We start from the raw sequence: 21,705 nt of genomic DNA, 5'->3' as shown, positions 1-21,705 counted from the left end.
GTATAATGTGTACTAATCGCCTGTCCATAAATCAGCATAAGTGAAGCAGAATCTATTTTTAGAATAGCGAAGGTTAACTCATATCGTGACCTAGAAATTTATTTGTAAACAAACCACAAGAATCGGAAGTAGAACTGATATTATAACTTCCTTCAATAAAGATAACCATGAAAGACTACATGGTGGTAAAGTGTTGAAAAGCTCTCTTGTTACATGCATTTTCAAAAATAGATATTTATACTAACCATTGTACTGTATCTAATTTATTAATAACTGCTGAATATTCAGCTAAACCCGCGGTATGAGTCACGAAAATAGTTCTTCTTTTATTAATGCGCGAGTTATTCTAGAGTCACGAAAAACTTTTGATTTGTTAATAATAATGTTTTGTATAATGTAGAAATATTTATTTCCTACTAATAATTTCTTGGAACTCAGAGCTTACACCTTTATTATAGTATAATTTGCTGTCCTACTTTTTCGACAGCGGTAAATCGTTTCGGCAGTAATTTGCATATTGCGCAATAATACTACGGGACTACAACGTTTTTATCAATCATATACGTTCATATTTTAACTTGGATAACTTAATTTGAAATTGAAAAGGCTAAATATGGAAGATATTAAGATATCCCGACAAAGTATGGGAGTTTTAAAGGATCAAATTCATGTACTATTTCTTGGGCTGTTAATCGGTTGAGGACACCTTGCGCGATTGTAGCCGACGAAATCCCATGTGTAGATGACTTAGCTCTGAACGCGCCTGAGGGCGCGTCCGTCGCAAAAAGGATCAAGGTCTCTGTTACATTTAGATATTAATCATTTTCAGTTGAATAACAGAAGAAATAATCCAAGTTTTGTGACACTCGGTAGGGAAATTATAAGTGGCCATTAGATCAAGGTCTAAAATATTTGTTGATCAAAAACTTCAGAAAGAGTAAGTTCACGTTTATAAAAATTTGTAGAGACATTGCCCATGGCCGGTGGATTAAAAATCAACTGTCAAGGATACAGTGACAATTCTGTGAAATCCTTATTCAATCATTAACTTTTCTGGCTAATATAGTTGTGAAGGAATAAGTTTAGGCTTTTGGACCTTATTATTAAGGACTTTTCCCATAGCTTATATAAAATTTTGATGTTATTAGGTCAAAGGTCAAGGTCACATTAAAAATAGGATAGAATCATTGTCTACACAGGAAGAAACAAGCCTCCTAGCTTTGTGAAGCTGGGTAGAGGCATTGTCCATGGTCAGTAAATGACCCCTGCATATGATGAGGACATCAGGTCAAAGATCAAGGTCACAGTGACATATAGTAAAATATTTGTCCTTCAAAAAATTCAGAAAGAATAAGCTTATGTTTGTGTGAAATTAGTAGGGACATTGCCCATGGCAAGCTAATTAACCCTGTGGATCACAGGCCATAGGTCAAACGTCAAGACAGACACAGTGACAAAGTCCTTGTTCCATCATTTTTGTTCTTGTTTTTTTCTCTTATCTTTTTTAAATTTGAGTTTTACAGCACATACTTCAGCACATGGTTCCTGTCATGTCAAAAAAAACCTAAGTGGAATCCGGGTTATCAAACATAATTTCTACAATTGCCTTCAGAAATAATGGATTAAAAAATGTAAATCTAATAATGACCAAAGACTGTATTGTGTAAATAAACTTAAGCTATTTCAGGTTACAGTTTTACTTGCAAATTTAAAAATACAAAAGTAACTTATTCATAAAGATTTTTTATTATTTAATAGATATGACCATAAAAATACAACAATAAATTGACAGTTTAATGTTAAACCTTGACAAAAGGACTGTCTACAATGTTTCATATTCAAGATGATAAGAGGTTTATTTCTTTTTTTATCTCTTAACCTGCTGAATTTCTTGAAGAATTCAATTTTTTGAACTGCACTAATTTTAGGGGATATCAAGACGAATATTTAAAGTTAGTCAACCACCAGTATAGAGTCTGGTCAGACTGCATGTGAGAGCAAGCTGGCCTGGCTGTATTCTGGTGGCAAAGGATACATCACTTTCAGTTTCAGTAGGTTGAGAAAATTAAACTCTGGTGGCCTTATGAAGATGTAAAAACAAACTTAAAGGAGGGAAATCAGAGGATGATGGATTACAATGATAAATGGTGATAAATAAAAACCTAATTGTCATTGTAAAAAGGGCATAATTTTGTTCAAATTCACAATATAGTACAAGTAATGTAATGTTTCACACAAATAATTATGATGGTCAAATATGCATTCAAAGTTTTAAATTAATATGGTTCCGGTGAAACACAAAATACTCTCATGAACTTTCTTTTCATTGTTCTAAAGGGATCTCCCTAATCAAAAGACTGATGCTGACACAGATGCTGATAGTGACAAGTTTAGCTCTATCATATATACTGTATGCATAAAAGCAAAGATAATATAAACCTGTTGTTTTAACCAAACATCACATCAAAACACTGTAAACTCTGCCTCTTAATTAATCAATCACCAAAGTACCGATGTCAATCACAATACATGATTGCTTTTAAAAATAAAGTAAACACTTTTCTACATTGTAATTTAGATTAAGTTAGACCAACTTTGTTAAACAACAACAACAACCAGAAGAAAAAAAAACAGACATTCAATGACATCGATGATATTGATCCATGCAATTAAAAACTTTCATGTTGCCATGACAATTTTTCCCATACGGAGATCTTCTAACTGGGATAATTCTGCAGGTGTGTTATCAAAGGTTACTGTTTTCAGGATTTTACATCTGAAAATAAAATAAGAATTTAATGCTGGTGTTTTTTATTGCTTTTGACAGTGTATATATATAAACCCTTTTCTAATGGCTAAGATTATATGAGTTTACAACCATTTATTTTTAACCATATAAACTGTCTTGATAATAAATGAACATAATTATTGACTTGTATGATATAAAAAGGAATTGTAAAAAAGCTTTAATAAAAACAATATGTGAATTGTCATTGTAGAAAAGTTTAATAAAAACATTATGTGAAAATTTGGTGAAAGTACTATTTTTTATTACAAACTGTTATTTCTTCATACTTAATTACAGTTGACTCTCGGTAACTCGAAATCCAAGGGACTGGGCATTTTACTTCGAGAGAAACGGAATTCGAGTAACGTGGAACTACCGCTATTAAGTTGACATTCGTACATGTATATACATGTGCCTGATTGAATGCGCAAAGAAGTTAGTTTGTTATTGTTGTTAGCGGAAATGCTGCAATATTTAACCATTGAAATGACGGTAAATCACTCACAACTACAAATTATAAATTCAAAATTTAATACATGTATATCAATAGTGAAACATTAACACACAATTATATTTGATTTAATTGATCATCGGACGAAAACGAAATTAGCAACTATCGTGAACCGGAAGTACACATTAATGTATGCAATATGGCGGAACATTAATTATACAAACGTCATTTACGTTGATACCTAGGCTGTTATTTGACTAACCCCGTCAGACTGGCACGAGTAAACTTTCTTAAAGAAATGTAATCAAATTTTAATTTAATTATCTAACTGATAAAACCATTAAATTCAAAGTCCTGAAACGGATTAAAGTCACTTTTACGATGTGTTAATGATACATGATGACCGGCAATTAAAAATTACTATGAAACGTGTAAATCACAAGTGACAACATCTCACCTTGATGTCGCCGACCTTTGATCAGTCGTCTGTTTTCACACTTCGACTAATTGAGATGAAAATATATTAGACTTTAATTGACGGGTCCAAATTTTCTTTTCGACTAAACAGGAGTCTCGGTAAGTCAAAATTTGACCTAAGCGGTGTTAAAATACAAAGATAAAGAAGGAAATTTGACGGGACTTTAGAAATTATTCGACTAAGGCAGTATTTTGAGTAAAGCGATTTTGACTTATTGAGAGTCAACTGTATATTCAAAATGTATGTTTGATCTTTAATTAATAGCTTATTTCTCTACCAGCTTCATAAAATGTATCTGAAAACAAGCCTATCTTAAATCTGTAAGAAAGACAGACTTACTTCACATTGCCCCTGTCTAATTTATCTATAACATCATGTAATATATGCTGATATCTGCCTTGTTGGGCATAAGACAGTGTCCAGGCTTCATTAAACAGGAAGTTGATGCTGGCTCCCCGCAAGTACAAGAGCTCAGAATCTGGTGGATCCAGCTGAAATTAATACATATTTTGTCATTCTTATCATACATATTTCATAGCAAAACGTTATTCTTTGAATTCAGAACTGACCATTTCTAGTTTGAGTGTTTTCAATATTGAATATTCAGTATTCAGGCACAAGTAGGCATCTGAGTAGAACCACTGATTTTTTATTCATTTTTTTTTTTTGCATTGCACCAACACAGTACAGGTAAAATGGCAAACTTTCAAGCTTTACTGGTGGAAGAAGACCTCAGGTGCCGCTCAATGTGCTATTTAATACATGAACAGGCAATTGAGTAGAACCACCAATGCTATATAAGCTAAATGGATACCTTCCTCACATGAAAGAATCTGAAGTCTCTAGCTGGATTCAAAGTTACAGCCATGAGGGGCAAGTGGTTTGAAGTCAACAAACTTAAGCATTCGGCATTTGGACACCCCTCTGACTTATTTTAGGCTAGATGTATAATACAAAAAAATAACATCAGACCAGATAACAAAGATGTGCATACTAGCCTGATTCTAAAACACTGTGATAAATGCCACTGCAAGTGGGACATATTCTCACTAATTTGGTGCCAAAAAAAACCACACCACTTTGTACCAGCAATGTACGGACAGAGGTAAGGTGAAATCCCCATACCGCTTACGCCTAGAAGGCCAGGTTATAACTCACTGGTGCTTAACAGACAAATATAAAGAATAAATACCTGGAGGTCAGACTGAGAGGTGACCCATTTCCCAGCAATGCCTAAACATGATATGACATGATGTTTATGTGGGGTTGTGAATTTTCTTCTCTCAGATGGCAGATTACAATCTTCTTCATTTGTATACATTTTCACTGGAAAACAAAATATATCTTTCATATCAGTGTGGCTTTGATGCCCCAACATTGTTAACATTACTACAAAGTCATGTACTTGGTTTATCACACAAAAAACTAGAAGAGCCTAATTCCCTCACCCCAGTACATCTGCAAATTGTTAATAATTTTCACCTGTCACATGGCTTAGTCATAAAATTCCCAGGCTGATAACATAAGATTGATAATCTAAGTATATCATTTTAATAATACATACAAAACTAGTGAAACAAGACACAACTCTAAAGGTAGTTCCGAACAATAAAGGGAGGTAATTTCTGTTAGTATCCTTAATAAAAATAATTCTACATGTATGTAAATGTACTAAGAATGAAAATGATAAAAAAGAACCAATGTCTTTGGGTTTTTTTTAAATTTCAATTAAACCTTTGAAAAGTTTACGTTACATGTGTGTATCTCATACCTCCGTTGTCAATGACAACATCTACACCTAAACCTCCTGTTTCCTCCATCACAGAGCTCACCAACATACTGCCTCTCTGTCCAATGTCAATAACATGACCTTAAAAATATAAATGTTGAATAATTATAACTTGTGACAGTAACATTCTTATATCACAATCAAGCAACCATTGCATTTATCAACTCACTTTATCACCCCGAAACTCACCAAACAACATCACCTCATAACTTGTTGTGTAATATTATACATTCTCTCTAGTCACCTGGGTTTACTCAGTGTATCAGTGTGTACATGTCTCTTTGATACCAGTTTGATAGAATATTTTGACAATTGTAAACATAGAATAAAACTTATGTATATTAAATGGTGTTCTGGTGATCTGACCACCGGCTATTCAACTGATAGTACATAACTAGTGATGTTCCGATTGTCGCAGGTCGCCAATAATCAGTTACTGTTATGTCAAGCGACAATAATCGATTCACAGAAATTTGTTCCGCGACCTTCGCGAAAATGTATAAGGTATCAAAGGGAATTAATTCTGACGGTAATTGTCTTTGCCGATTGCAAAAAATAATATCGGAGACAATTTGGTGTTGCATAGGATCAATACGTGATGTAAACAATAGTAATATAATGTGATGTGGAGGTTATCATTTGACATCCATTGAAAAATAAAATCTATGTCGTAAAATTATGACTATATCAGGTGAAAACTTTGTTAAAACGTGCTAAATTAAGTTCATGTTACTGAATATAATCAAGTGCCTTTGGAAGAAATGTTTCTTCCCTATTTCTTTTTAACGCGACTTTATTCGAAAAGTTATCGATTATGGCCCATCCGATTGAACCGATGATCGATTGGGACAAATTTCATCCGATTTCCATCACTATACATAACTCACTAAACATTCCTCCCTAATAGCATAACCATCTACTTGTGAACATATATATTGCCCCCTAATTCATTGGACTAAATCAAATCTATTTATATTACATTGTCACATGATCAGAAAATCTGACCAGGATCCTCAGAATAGTATTCCGCAGCTGTATCAACTAAGCTATCTGGCTGCTTGCACATTTTCTCCCCTATAAGTTAACAGTGCTATTGAGACCAGTAGCCTTTTATCATATTCACCATATCTTAAACAATAAATGTTGTAATCTGAACATTTTAATTAATACACTCATTTGACATCAATAATAATTGGTCTAAGTTTTACCCCATATACACAAATACATGTAAATACTCACCAACTGAAGGCAACAGTCCATCCAGATAGGATTTTTCAGCCACTGAATTCACTGTTGTTATGACCTAACAAAATAAGAGATTTAGATAAACAATATAATACATTCATTAACACAATTTCTTTCCATACTTTATACATGTTACATTTACCTTTAAATAATCAAAATTTCAATACAAGCAATGAAATGGGACCTATGACTTGAAAAATATGAAGAAACATTTGAAAAATCTTTTTCTGTACCATTATGGCTGTAACCATTATGACTGTAATCAACTGCAGACAACTCCAAAAGTAGCCAATTTTTTGGCTATTTCATAACTCTGACACCAATAATGGAATCATATTGGTTCAGGAAAAGAAACAAGATTGTTAGAAATAAAATAATAAATGACAGATAGATGATTTAAATTGAATAAAAAAATTTTTTCCTGGAATAACAAAATGTGCCTATGCCCTGGCAAGTTCAAGGAAAAAAATTATTGTTGGTCAATATTTCGTAACAAGAGGGCCACGATGGCCCTGAGGTCGCTCACCTGTATATAGCCCCCCCCCCCCCCCCCCCAATTGCAGGGCCAATTTAACCTAAGGGCTTTTATTTGCACAAACTTGGTAGACATCCATAAGAAGATGTTTCATGCTAAACATCTAAGCTCTAGCTCATTGGGCTTTTTAAAAGAAGATTTTTTTTAAGTTTTTACTATACACATATAGTTAAAAACAATGACACCCCTGGGGCCGGGCCAGTTTGACCCCAGGGCTTCTATTTGAACAAACTTTGTAGACACTTACTAGAAGATGTTTCATGCTTAATATCTAAACTCTAGCTATTTGGGTTTTTTCAAAGAAGATTTTAAGTTTTTGCTATACACATATAAAGAAAATCAATGACCCCCGGGGCGGGGCCAATTTTGACCCCAGGGCTTTTATTTGAACAAACTTTGTAGACACTCACTAAAAGATGTTTCATGCTTAATATCTTAACTCTAGCTATTTGGGTTTTTTCAAAGAAGATTTTTTAAGTTTTTGCTATACACATATAAGGAAAATCAATGACTCCCTGGGCGGTGCCAATTTTGACCCCAGGGCTTTTATTTGAACAAACTTGGTAGACACCTATGAGAACATGTTTGATGCTCAATATCTTAGCCATAGCTCTTTGAGTTCTTTAAAAGAAGGTTTTTTAAGTTTTTACAATGTGCATATAGGGAAAATCAATGACCCCCCGGGGCGGGGTCAATTTTGACCCCAGGGCTTTTATTTGAACAAACTTGGTAGACACTTATTAGAACATGTTTCATGCTAAATATTTTAGCTCTAACTGTTTTGGTTCTTTAAAAGAAGGTTTTTTAAGTTTTTACTATATGCATGATAGGGAAAATCAATGACCCCCCGGCACGGGGCCAATTTTGACCCCAGGGCTTTTATTTGAACAAACTTGGTAGACACCCATTAGAACATGTTTCATGCTAAATATCTTAGCTCTAGCTCTTTGGGTTCTTTAAAAGAAGATTTTTTAAGTTTTTACTATATGCATATAGGGAAAATCAATGACCCCCCGGGGCGGGGCCAATTTTGACCCAAGGGCTTTTATTTGAACAAACTTGGTAGACACCCATTAGAACATGTTTCATGCTAAATATCTTAGCTCTAGCTCTTTGGGTTCTTTAAAAGAAGATTTTTTAAGTTTTTACTATATGCATATAGGGAAAATCAATGACCCCCCGGGACGGGGCCAATTTTGACCCAAGGGCTTTTATTTGAACAAACTTGGTAGACACTCACTAGAAGATGTTTCATGCCAAATATCTAAGCTCTAGCTCTTATGGTTTTTTAAAAGAAGATATTTAAAGTTTTTTCTTTCGGTTGCCATGGCAACCAGAGATCTGCATGGAATTAAATTCTTTGAACAATTTTTAAAGGTGACCACCAAAGGAGCATTCCTGTGAAGTTTGGATGAAATTGGCTTAGTGGTTTATGAGGAGATGTCATTTAAAGTAAAAGTTTACGGACAGACGACGGATGACGGACGGACGCCGGACGGACGGACGCCGGACGAAAAGCGATCACAAAAGCTCACCCTGTCACTTTGTGACAGGTGAGCTAAAAATGACAGAAATGAAAAGTAAAATATAATCATTAACATGACACTTCAAGTAAGGGACTAAGTGGTGGCGTGGCCCAGAGTTACCCAGTGGTTAACTCGTCAGACTGCTAATCTAAGGATTGCTGGTCGCGTGGGTTCAAACCCAGCCATAGGCAAGCCATTGTTTCCTTGAGTAAGAAACTTTACACTTATTGCTAAGTACTGGTTAGTTCCAGGAACAGATTCGAGAGTGTTTCAATAAGCTTACAGCTCCAACACAATCAAACTAAAATAAAGTAGTATAAACTAAGTAAGGAACTGAGATCTATAATAATACAAGTTAAGTGCAAGCTTGGTTCAAACCAAATTAAAAACAAAACTGCTATTGTTCGGACAAGGTAAAATATGCCTGTTCTGTCTTTTAGTTAGCCTTACCCTGATCATGGCAAATTTCAAGACAATAAACCACAACTAGTTTTGATGTAAGTGAGCAAGTCAAGTTTGCTTAAATAGAAGAAAAACAGAGAATTGTAAACAGTCACACAGAGCAACAAGGAACTGGTGGTCTCAAAAACTTTATATAACTACACAAGGCTTAGATGATTTACAGTCACCATTTTTGCAGACTTATCAGAAATGCAACAGATCAATCAGAAATACAACAGACTCATCAGAAATGTACTCTTTATAAAAAATACCTTTGCTCCCCATAGTCTTGCAATTTGTATAGCTGCTGTACCAAATGAAGACGCTCCATCAATGACGAGGACCGTGTCACCGGCACATATTCTTGCCTGATAGTGTAGGGCAGTATAAGCTTTAACACAGTCTCCTATACCTCCTGCAGCATCTACGTAACTCAACATCCGCGGTTTCTTGACTGTATTATAAAATTATATCACATAAGTCTCATTTGTTTATACATTGACAAAGACTGCCATTATTCATAGTAACAAAGATTATTAACAAGTTAAAGCCTTGGTATGCTAGAAGCTACTTAATCTAACGAGCCAGTGCAGACCAAAATCAGCCGGCACATCTGTACTGTCTGATCATGGTTTGCACTGTTTGTTATTCAGTCAATATTTAAATTTTTTCCATACAAATGATGAATGACATTGTCCAGATTGAAAGATGGGTTAATGGTCATCTAGTACAAATACTTATGAGCATAAGTAACATAACATTTCATAAGAAACAGTCATTTAGTGTTCATAAAGTCAAAATTTCAATCAAGAAAAGTGAAGGGAAGTAATGGAAGCAAGTGATCTTACATTCTCTAATTGTTAAATATTGACTAACTGACAGTAAGTTAAAATTATTTTTTACAATTAAACTATTTTTCAATGTATTCAAACAATAAGGAGTGTCATTTTTTTCATATTTGAAGCAATTTCATTGGTTGTCAAGTATTTAATTTCACTGAGTCAAAAAAAGCAGCAAAAACAAGCAGCAGTAGTGACTAGTTCAATGTTTTCTTTTTTGTTAAATGTTTACAAAATCAACAATTGCTTGATTTAATGTTAGATGTCATTTGACTAAATTTACATAAACAGTTTAATTTTAATCAAACCTAATTATGGAAATACATGTAGGTATCAATTTTGGGTGCGTTTTTGTATAATAATGCATGGTTCGAGTTCAAACGGGCAGAAATATAATTTTTCCTGACATCATTTGGTTAACTGATGATACATCTGACTTCGCCCTTGACTGCCCTGTCTTTTTAATATGGAAATAAGTTAAAATGTGTTAAAATATGAAATAGATATTACTGATGATCAATTTTGAATACTAAGTCACCTACCTAGATCATACTCATTAAATATACAGTAATCTCCACATCCAGAGTAATCACTGTCCAGTGGAAGAATACCTGGTGATTCAAAACAGCACAGAAATATAACATTTTATTACAATCTTAGCATTCCATGGTGAAATTTTGTTTGTTTTGTTTGTTTGTTTCATTTTACGCCTTTTTCCAACAGTATTTCAGTCATATAGGCGGATAGTTTCCTAACCATTGTTCCTGGCCATGGTGAAATAATCAATACAATTTCACTGTTACCAGACATTAAAGCAAAATGAGGAAGAATAGCATAATGAACAACTATCATTAAATGAAAGAAAAAAATCAGTAGATTCTAGAAACACCCTCTTTAGTGAAATGTGCAAATTCACTGCAGGCAAAAAAACATTTATGCAAAACTATGTTAAAATGCAATAAAAATAATAAAATATTTCACTATGGTTATTGTGACCTAATGAATTGATAACAAATACATCATAAAGTACAGCTACAAAAATCTATAAAAATAATTAAAATAATAAAAAGACATGAAATACTAACAAAATCAGTTTATTCTTTTTTAAAGAAAGATCAATTATATTACAATAGTGAACACAATCTGTGACATTTTGACATGTGGCTAAGCCAACTAAGCTAACTTACTGGACCACCTACAAAACAATGACCAGTCACCATTTGGGGCTAGAGTCCATCTGGCTTCCTTGTTTCATCACTTAACATTATACAGTCAGAAAACATATACATGTAAATACTTTTTATTAAATGTGTGTATTTTGTGTATAATATAAAGAAATACATTATCTTATTTTGAAAACAGGCCAAGTAATGTGATAAGTATATAAATTACATACCAACCACATCGTCGCCAACATTAACATGTGTCACATTATCCCCAACTTTATCTACAACACCACTCGCATCCTGACCACATGGATAATCTTGTACCTCTTCATCACTGTTTACTTCAACTAAAATCTAAATGATAAAACATATTGTACAGTAAATTGTCTTACTTTGCAAATTGGTATTACAAATGCATTTTCTTACTCCTCATTTTTTCTATATAACTGAATGGCCATGTCAGCCTGTTTAAATGCATTGTGACCACAATTCTTACTTAACATTATGATTAACAACATGGTTCAATAAAACGATCACTGATAGACCGAGATAACTCTGCTAATATATACATACCTTTTGTTTGACTAATGAAAGAGCGCATGCTTTCACTTTCACTAAAACCTGACCTCTTCCTGGTACTGGAATGTCAACCTGAAAATAAACATATACTACTATTTAAAGTGACATTTAGAAACATAATAGATACATGTATTGAGATAACCAAATCATATCACAGGCTACACAGTTTGAAACACAAAACACTGTTATTCTGTAATTATGTACAATGCAACCTATGCAGATAGACTTCTTTACAACAATAGTAAGACTTCACAATATCTGAGTTAAACTCTATAGAGCAACACCCTTCAGCTAGTAACAACCTATACTTTTGTTCCCCAAAAGGTGGTTTACTCTGCAATGGTTGTGTAGTATTTATAGGACCATTCCAGGGATATAATTATATCAATATTGAGCTTACAAATGAAGAGATTACATAATCTGATTGATACGGTACGACCTATAATTGGTGAAAACTTATGTGACAGTCATAAAAAGTGGTCACATCATTCATGACAAATAAATAACCCAAAACAGATCAATTGAAAAATATATTTTTTGTTAAGAAAAAAAAAGCCACTGTGGTTTATGTATAACAAATGGAGGTTACTCACATTTTTAGTTACAAAGTTTATTTTGGGTGTTATGGTTTTTGTCACTTCTCTCACCACTGATTGCCTTAATGTCCTCATTTTCTACAATTTTCCTGTAATGTAAAAAAATAATACAACAAAACTTCTGCACAATATCAAATGATAACTTTTTTGGACATCAAATAAATATGTGAGATAATCTAAGGCTTGTAGCATGCAGTAGACTCTAGGTCATGGTATTGAACTGTTAACTAAATTAGAGGAAAAACTGTGCAAGCAGCTGGAAAGCTCAGTGGGTAGAATAGTCTCAATATTTCGATTGCAAGACATACCGATTTTACAATCTGATAATTACAATGATGTCTGTCTAAGGGCAACCATCGTCTATATAATAAAAAGCCCTAAGCACACAATTTGCTGGGCTATCAGTAGAAGAGACGCAGTACAGTATCATGAGGGTCCCAGTTTCACTCCTGGCCAGGTTTCTAATCCTTTATCATTTGGAGCCCAACGTGGGGTCAATTTGGTGAGCCAAGTTGCCAAGCTGAAAAATTGTTCTCTGTGCCCATTAGAACAAATTTCAATATAGTGCGGGAATGTGTCAGGGTATTTAACTGTTCACTAATTATTGGCGACCAGATAGCTCAGCCGGTACAGCACCAGAACATTATTCTGTGGGTCCTGGGTTCAAGCCTGGTCAGACTGACATTTTTCTCACCCTGTTAAGGCCCCCACGATTACACGTTTAAACGGATTCGTTTCGATTTTCATTCATAAACGTTTACGATATTGTTTACCGTTTAATCGAAATGACCATATTGTCTTACAAAATTTCTTAATCATTGCCTGTAATCATGGATTTTATCAATTCTAGTGGTTTATTCCAAAGTAAACAAACGGAAAATGGGTGTTTACAACCCTCCACACAGCATTAACGTGCAAAATTGCTCGTGACATAATACATTTTTGGTAAAAAATGGGGTTACAATGCAAAAAATGTGTGCTGACTCAATCGTGATGAGCCTTGCACATTCTTTATTTTTACATGTATTAAAAATAGAAAGAAAGACATCATTTGGCGACTCAAATACATGGTGTGTATAGTACATAGAGGTGCCACCGTTTAAACGGTATCGTTTCGGTTCTTAGCAGTCGTGTAAACGTTTACAAAAAAATGTAAACGTGGGAGCCTTACACCCTGTGTCAATTGAATTAAACACATCTTAACAAATGACAAAATTATACGGGGAAGTCAAAGACCGGGCCCGCGAAGCGGGTACGGGCTTTGGCTTGCCCGGCTATAGACTACGCGTGTGTATTTAAAAGAAAATCAAATAAAAAACAATTAAAAAATATATAGAATTCTATACCTATCAATGAAATTTTCAGTGTCAGTTCTAGTCGGGCGCCGCCATTTACAATGTAACTCAATGATAATAGGCGGGGTATTCCGATAACGGAACAAATCTCAACTTTTCGGATAAATAATAAACGTCGAGTGTTCCGAGTGAAAACGGAAGCGGTGCATGTAATACCGAATGACACCTTTAAAACGGAAAGAATGAAAGGAATTTTTAAGGACTTCCCCGTGCATAGGCTTTGCCTAATTTCATATTAATAATAGTTCTGTATATGCCAATCAACAGATCAATACAGGCAAGTCAAAATTATTAGTAGAGGATTACATATTGTATTCCTCTCATGAATTTACCACTCAAAACGAACGTTTTATGTACATGCACAACTTGGGTACGTTTAGTTTTGTGTACGTTACAGTGTTAAAAAAATGGGTACCCAAAAAAATTACTTAACAATGTAAGACACCAAAGAGGCATACAATTCCGTAAACTATAATAAAATGTTACAATAAAGAAACCATATTTGTATCAGCATACTGTAGTTATGAATTGAGTGGCAAGATAGAAGATAGAATTTAATAATAATGAAATCGAAACCGGAAATTGTCCACATGTCACTCCCCTTTCTTTCCTAGCATGCAAAGGGGAAAAGAAGGCCGACTTCCGGTACCGAAAAATTTGGAAAACAAGGACTTTTAAACACTTAAATCCACTTATTTTAAGTAAATGTGGTTTACATTGTGACTTGGTAATAAATATTTTATTTTGTTCTTGAATTTGCAGTGTCAATATGCGCAGAAATGACCTTGAAACCTAACTTTCGTTAAAAGAACCTGTCAAAATATTTTAGATAATCATCATAAATATTCCACTTCATATTTTTATTTACATATACAATTTTTGCTGGAATATCATGCAAATTATGTTCATATTTGTTCACCCCTTACTAGAATAGTCATCAACAAAGATCTCTAACTTTTGTGTTGTTTAAATAAAATTACAGTCTTGCTTACTGCAACAGGTGTTGGCCTGGTAGATTCTATAAAATTTATGTATGACAAGTTTGGTAAATAAATGTTGATGTTCTATATTGATTACTCTGGTTGTTTCAGCAAACAAGCAGTTAAAGTATTAGTAAATTGACCAGTTGATTGCATATGTAAAGTAAAATAATGTTGGAATGTGTGCCACAGTGGTGACTGCATGATCACACATTTTACCCTAATAAGGTTAATAATCTAAAAACCCTATTTAAAAATTTTTATTTCTTTTTTTTTTATGGAAGTACTATTGCTCTTGTTTTAAAAAAAATGATTTTGGTCTTATTACATTAATCAGAAGACTCGGGGATGTATAGTGTAAACAGGGAAGATATCGCAAATTCACGTCAGACACATTATCTCAGTCAGGGACATTTCAAATTCAGCTGGTACACCATGCATGACATGTGTGCTATATATGGCGGGCAGGCTGTGACTTTATCCTTTAGTATTTTGATTTTATGATTATCATTGAATGTGTGAAAAGATGCTCATGTCTGAAATAAAATCTAAATGTAACTATTCTGGAAAGAAGCTTTTCTTGACTTTGATGATATAGGATATGTATGTAATTATGATGGTAATTTGGGTCTTCACCATTTTACTGCCAAACAATATGATGAAATTAAAGTAAAAACTTATTTTTGAGCCCTTATTAAAATGCAACTGAAAATCCAGTTTTGCCCATTTCAGTTATCACATGTATGTAATCAGGGGTTTGCTTTATGAAGTAAAAAATATCAATTTGACTGTTTTGCCCGGGGGTTGGAAAAAAAGGGCGTTATCTAAGGGAACAAACACTTTTTCAAAAAATTGTAATCTTTTGTAAATTTTTTTGGTTGTTAAAAGTTTTTATTATTAAATAAAATGTGTAATTTTAAAAAGAACTTAAATTTTCACCTTTTATTTGTTCCTTTTAAATTAGCAATGCAGTTTTATATCCCAAACGGGGACTAGGAGAAAGTGCTCGGCCTCGTTTTGGGCCCAACTATCAATGGTATCCGCGACATCAACTCTAAAAATTTGATTGAAATTAAAAGTTATGCAAAATTGACATTTTTGTAATTGAGGACTCGTTCCATTTGAATTGGGACGTAACAGATCTATTAGCACTGAGTCCCAGGTACTCAGTAAAGTTAGGGAAAATCGCTAACACTGATGTAAAATAACTTGGAATAAAGGTCTTAGACTTGATGGCAATGTTTTAGATGAAAAATCACATTTTTGACTGTTTGTTGTCAGACTTGTGGTTGTGTTTGGTCCAATATATAACAATGTCTGCAGTTTATACATAATGGCTGTTAAGGCCTTAAAGAGGTCAGCAATATTTTCATTTATAAATTAATGATTAATCATAAATTGTGTAGAACATTGATTGTTGAGTGGTTAGTTAAAGTTTTATATATATATGACATAAAGAGTGTTCAATTTTGTAAGTTTGCTGGGGGAAAATAATGCAAAAACTTAGGCTGTTGTAAATAAGGAATATACCTATCTGTTAACATTTATTATACAATACTGTGCTTATATTACAGATGTTTATGTTGGGTCATTGACTGTCAGCAATTTAATGAACAATTATCATGACAGCAGCTACAGGTATTCTTAAGTTCTTGTATACGTGTATTAGTGTTATTAGCTCTACATGATTTACTAATTTTACTATACTACAATATATTACAAGATAAGATAATTAATGCAAATATTTTAAGCGAAATAAATAAATTTTTATGATATATAAAATTTAATTTGAATTAATTTTTTTGGGGGGGCTTCTAATTAATCAGCATCAGATATTTGTACTTATAGCCATATTGGAATGGCTTGTTTTCTTTGTTGTTTTCCTTGAATGAAATTTAGATCAACAGACCTCAAGTTGTACATTTGTCAGTTTAACCCTGTTTTAGTTACAATAGATTTGACTAGGCTTTAACTGTTTTTGGTTTCCATGGTTTAAAAATTACACTTTTTGAAGTTTTCTCCTCGAAATAGGGCATTGTTTGCCACATTTAGAATATTTCTACAGAAATTTTATATCAGCTATACATGATAGTTAACATATAAATTTTCTACAGCATAAATTCTGAATATGTTTTTTTTTTCAGATTATTATTGTAATTTATCATTCAAGGAAAATATTTGATTCACAAAGTTCACACGCAATTCAGAGGGACTTTACTCTTATATTCTTCTGTGTATATTTAGTTACTGCAATGTACGTGATCTTATAAATATCTTTAAATAAGTCAGTTATTGCAAAGGCATAAGTAGCATGCAACTATGAAGTTTTGTTGAAAAATTAGAAACTGTTTGTTTAAAAAAAGATAACATGTTTGTTTCAGTTAGTGGTGATGCATGGAGGATCAGTGGTGAGGATAGAGTTAAACATGATTCCCAATTCTTCACTCTTAAACCAGTCAATGGCTTTGTCACAGGCAAGTGTTGGGGTTTTTTAGGTTTTTTTTTTACTTTTTGCAATTTTGTAACTGTATTTGGCAGTGGGAAGGATTTTTTATATCAAAATGCTAAAAGTAAGCATTTAGATTAAAAGCAATTCATGTTTGTCATTTCATGTACATGTATATATTTCTCTCCAGCTATTTCAATTAATAAATATAGCCATATACTCATTACATATTGAATGTATTTACTTCTTGTTTAATTAATAAAAATATAAAGAATTTAAAATCACACAAGAACTGTTTAAATTTATTGGAGGAAAAGGTATTGCTGATTCTACAACGGTTACTGAAAATAGAGAAATCAATTGATGATACTTCTTGTTCTTGTTGATAAACTCATGTACATGTATATGTAGTTTTCTAAATTCTGAAGTACCTCATCAGATTTTGTGTACCTCTTTTTCTCTGGTTTTTCATATGGTACATGTATTTCTGTATTAAAGACAACACTTTTTATAATGAAATATACTGAAATAAAATGAGCCACGTCATGACAAAACCAATGTAATGCGTTTGCGACCAGCATGGATACAGACCAGCCTGCGCATTCATGCAGTCTGATCAGGATCCATGCTGTTCGCTTACAAACCCTATAACAAGTAGTGAAACTGATAGCAAACAGCATGGATCCTGATCAGACTGCGCGGATGCACAGGCTGGTCTGGATCCATGCTGGTCGCAAACCCATTATGTTGGTTTTGTCATGACGCAGCTCAAATTCAGATTGAGATATTTTTTGGAATCTGGTCAACATTTAGCATACTTTTATGTCATTTAAATCAAAATATTTTCATTGAATTTATTTTCAGTACAGGAAATCCTAAATGTCAAATATTTCTATAAAACTAGGGCATGTAAATAACATATGTTGTGCAGAATGTCTACATGTATACTGAGTTAGTTGATTGTTTTGATTTGTTTGTGTGTTTTCAGGAGAGCAAGCTAGAGGCTTCTTTATGCAGTCTGGTCTACCTACACAAATACTTGGACAGATATGGTATATCTTTATTTATTGTATATCTTTAAGTTTCCGGTGAAAATAAATATGGTAGTAAATTTCAATTATGGGAGGGAATATAACTTTTTATCATCACTCAACACTAGCAATACAAATCATCAGAATCGCAAACTCATGTATTCCCTGTATATCATCTTGCCCAGTAAAACTAGAGGAAAAAAACATACAACTTTTACCATGATGGTGTGATTTAAAACATAACAAAAAAAAACAACTAATAAGATTACATAAAATATGTACAATAAAGTGCACTTGTAATGATATTACTTATACAGCTTTTAACAATGCTATAACCACTCTCCAGACTTTGCCTCTAGGATATACATGTAATGAAATCCGGATATAACAATACAAATTTGGCGGTCCGGTGAATTTCATTTTAAGTTTGTGAGTTGATTTAAAATGTATATTTATATGATACCACTATTTGCAGAAGATTTGGTTTTAAAATAATCTTTAATTAATTATGACTTTAAAAAATATTATTTTGAAAGAGCGTTTTGTAATCTTTTATTCTTTTAATTTTCAAAAATATTTTAACCTGAATTTTGTATACATTTATGTACATGTGTTACATTGAGAACAAGTGCTAACGTGTGACATGACTATTAATTCAGGAATGCATTTTTAGAATTTTTGTATTCATCAGGAGCCTGGCTGACATGAACAATGATGGTAAAATGGACAAGAAAGAGTTCTCCATTGCCATGCATTTGATCAAGAAAAAGTTACAAGGCTACGAGCTTCCTAAGTCCTTACCACAGTCTCTGAAGGCAGATCCTTCCCCAATGATGGGCTCATTTGGCACGATGCCAGCACAGCCTGCGGGCATGATGGGAATGGCTCCAGGAATGGGTAAGACCTGTGGCAGTTTTTTAAAATATTTTAGCGCATGTCACTATTTCCAGCACATTGATCAAGTTCTTTATTGTTGTGTGTTACTGAAAATGATATTTCATACCTAACCTGATATATAAAGGAGACCACAGTCATAAACGCATATAAATCATTGATTTAGTTTTCAAAGTGCACGACTCTTACTTCTGCCAACAAATACCCTTACCTTAGCTCTATCCTTACCATAAATCTTAAATGCAGGGAAGCCAATTTTCTGTGGAGCCACAGATTAAGAGGTTGCAAGGACCACTTTCCTGAATGATGTAAATTGGAGGAGAAAATTTAGAGGCTCGGTTGGGGTCTCTATCTCCGAGTTTGCTACCGCCTATTGTCCGATTATAAATTTCAATATGTTCAGTAATTGTCACTGTTATAGTAGAATTTAATACCAGTTTAAATGTTACCGGAACAAAATGATCTTTTAATGTTGAATTGACCTATCATGACTTTGCTGGTTTTTAGTGTGTTACATTATATAAAACATTAAAATTCAGGAAAAGAGTCACATAGGACTTATTGTGCATTATTAGAGCTCTGTTATATAACTTTCTATTACTGGTACTATATACAGTGCATGTGACCCTACTAGAGACAAATCATCATCTTATTGCAATAACGGGTTAACTCCTATTAATAATATAAGAAGTTAACCCGTTACAGCACTTAGATGACAAAATATACATATTTTTTACTTAAAGAATTTGTCTGTTCAAATTTACAGTTATTTATATAATTTCTGTAAAAAATGCAATAATGATTCTCCATCTTTTAGTGTTAAAACAGTTATGCATTTATAGTTTAGATCCCATGATTTTGCAAGAACCTCTAATATTCAATTTCTCCTATATAATAAGCATTCACAATTTATTCTCATATTTGATATTACATGTATTAGCCCTTATCCTGCTGGAACCACTAGTGATTAGCCTTTGTTATCAGTATAGAGCCAGGCCAGCCTTGCATCCATGTAATCTGACCAGGCTCTATACTATTATCTTACTAACTTTAAACTTTCAATATTGATTTTCCCAAAAATGGATTATCGACAGTTTCGGAAATGGAAACTGGACAAGTCCTTCTAAATAATTTCAGCAGGATAACTTAGAGGTGCAATAATATGGTGAAACTGGTTTTGTGTTATATCGTGATACAGGCATTGCAGTACATATTGCGATACACCAATTACAATAAAAAGCAATAGTACACTAAAGCTTCTTTTGTATGTTAGAAATTGAAAAAGCTAAATAAACTTTTATAAGCTTGTATATCAGATAATGAAATGGAAATGTTAAGAACTCTAAATCTGGAATTCGTCAAACTATCCAACAAATAAAACATAAACACCGATGTTGTGATAAGATAATTTCTTATGAATTCTTAAAGGGTCTTAAAAAAGTCGAAATATGAGTATGTACATTTTGATCAGTGACAAATGTTAATGGAAATATCGGGGTACAACGTTTTTTGTGCCTAAGTATGCATTGCCTGACGCTGCATCTCAATATATGCATATCCATATCATTGCACCTGTAAGGATAAGGGTTAAAGCTGTGACCTACCTCCCTGTTCCTTGTTTCTGACAGTTTTCTCTGTATTCTATTATATATAATGCACATTCACTGCACTTACCAGGCATCCCTCCTATGGGAATGGCACCTCCTGTTGCTATGTCAATGGGCCAGAGAATGCCAATGATGGTCAATGGCATGCAACAAATGGGTCAGCCCACTGGATTTATGGGTAAGTAGTTTAGCAAAAAATGGTGAGAGTTTATTTTGTTGTAATGTATGAACAAGTGTAGAAGTAGAAGAAAATGACTAAGATGGAAGAAAAGAGTAAGATTTTTGTTTATTAATTTTACTAATAAGGAATATATTTGGATAAGAATTGAGTTTAATTAAAGTGTAAAAAGGTATATTTGGCTGCATGTTATTACAAGAATTATTGATTTTATCTTCATAAAAATTATACTAAAATAGTAATAGAAATAGAAATGGAATCCTTTAAAAACATTCAAAAGCGACAGAATTCAAAATGTTGCAGGCATGGTTTAATTGAATCTGTTCATGAACGGTAGTTGAAAGTAACTTTATTTAACCGATAGTGTTTGTTGATTTCTGATAAAATGTTAAGTTTGAAAGTGTTGATTAACTTGCTAGAAATACCAGTTTAATACTTATATACTTTGTTTGGGAACAATTTATTTCCTTTGCCTACAAGAATAATTCATTGAAAATATATAAACACATTTAATTCATCAAGGGGAAAGAAAGTCAAGTACCTAGAACCAACATGTGTCCTTGTTTTGTGAAAAGTTTCAGCTTCTAAATGGAGGTAAAAACTGTCTTTCATCACTTAAAAGATATAATCAAACTTATGTTGTTTATTTAACAGGTGCTCCTGGAGTGCCGGTGTCAACAGGATTCAGTGGAGCAATGCCAGTCCGGCATGCAGGGGTCCCTGGCTCGGCACCTGCAGGGTGAGAATTTTAAAAATTTTGATTCATATTTAATGATAAAAG

The 21,705-nt window shown here is 33.2% G+C and overlaps 2 protein-coding genes across 7 annotated transcripts in view; one reads left to right on the top strand and one right to left on the bottom strand.

Annotated features, from left to right (window-relative positions):
- Positions 1-1,727: 1,727 nt before the first annotated feature.
- On the bottom strand, positions 1,728-14,405 carry LOC132760501 (quinone oxidoreductase-like protein 1). Of its 2 annotated transcripts, none has more exons than XM_060752488.1 (11): positions 14,291-14,405; positions 12,431-12,522; positions 11,832-11,909; positions 11,489-11,612; positions 10,635-10,703; positions 9,526-9,707; positions 6,746-6,809; positions 5,489-5,587; positions 4,910-5,043; positions 4,057-4,208; positions 1,728-2,776 (listed from the first exon to the last, which is right to left on the bottom strand). In XM_060752488.1, exons 2-11 carry the CDS (start codon positions 12,506-12,508, stop codon positions 2,680-2,682), a joined length of 1,077 nt encoding a protein of 358 aa, XP_060608471.1. In that variant the 5' UTR covers positions 12,509-12,522; positions 14,291-14,405; the 3' UTR covers positions 1,728-2,679. The 2 variants fall into 2 exon arrangements, with proteins under 2 accessions (XP_060608471.1, XP_060608472.1); XM_060752489.1 differs by having other exon boundaries at positions 14,365-14,398.
- Positions 14,399-21,705, top strand: part of LOC132760496 (intersectin-1-like) — a 58,741-nt gene continuing 51,434 nt past the window's right edge. For 4 of the 5 annotated variants that reach the window (XM_060752481.1, XM_060752482.1, XM_060752483.1 and 1 more), the window contains exons 1-7: positions 14,399-14,515; positions 16,343-16,406; positions 17,150-17,242; positions 18,203-18,266; positions 18,937-19,142; positions 20,817-20,924; positions 21,579-21,663. In XM_060752481.1, the coding sequence (XP_060608464.1) occupies positions 16,391-16,406; positions 17,150-17,242; positions 18,203-18,266; positions 18,937-19,142; positions 20,817-20,924; positions 21,579-21,663 (572 nt within the window). In that variant the 5' untranslated portion in view covers positions 14,399-14,515; positions 16,343-16,390. The remainder of the gene's footprint in view (positions 14,516-16,342; positions 16,407-17,149; positions 17,243-18,202; positions 18,267-18,936; positions 19,143-20,816; positions 20,925-21,578; positions 21,664-21,705) is intronic. The other variant, XM_060752484.1, reaches the window with a different exon arrangement.

This window comes from Ruditapes philippinarum, unplaced genomic scaffold, assembly GCF_026571515.1.
Source record: "Ruditapes philippinarum isolate M1 unplaced genomic scaffold, ASM2657151v2 ctg250_1_1_1_1, whole genome shotgun sequence".
In the NCBI taxonomy this organism is placed as follows: domain Eukaryota; kingdom Metazoa; phylum Mollusca; class Bivalvia; order Venerida; family Veneridae; genus Ruditapes; species Ruditapes philippinarum.
This window is presented reverse-complemented; position numbering and strand designations above follow the sequence as displayed.

What these genes read in the sequence shown, in the direction of transcription:
- LOC132760501 (XM_060752488.1), bottom strand. Translation starts at nt 12,508, where the DNA reads ATGAGGACATTAAGGCAATCAGTGGTGAGAGAAGTGACAAAAACCATA. An exon ending in TTTCATTAGTCAAACAAAAG is followed by an intron (nt 11,613 to 11,831) that starts GTATGTATATAT and finishes TTTATCATTTAG; the next exon opens with ATTTTAGTTGAAGTAAACAG. An exon ending in ATTTAATGAGTATGATCTAG is followed by an intron (nt 9,708 to 10,634) that starts GTAGGTGACTTA and finishes TTTATAATACAG; the next exon opens with TCAAGAAACCGCGGATGTTG.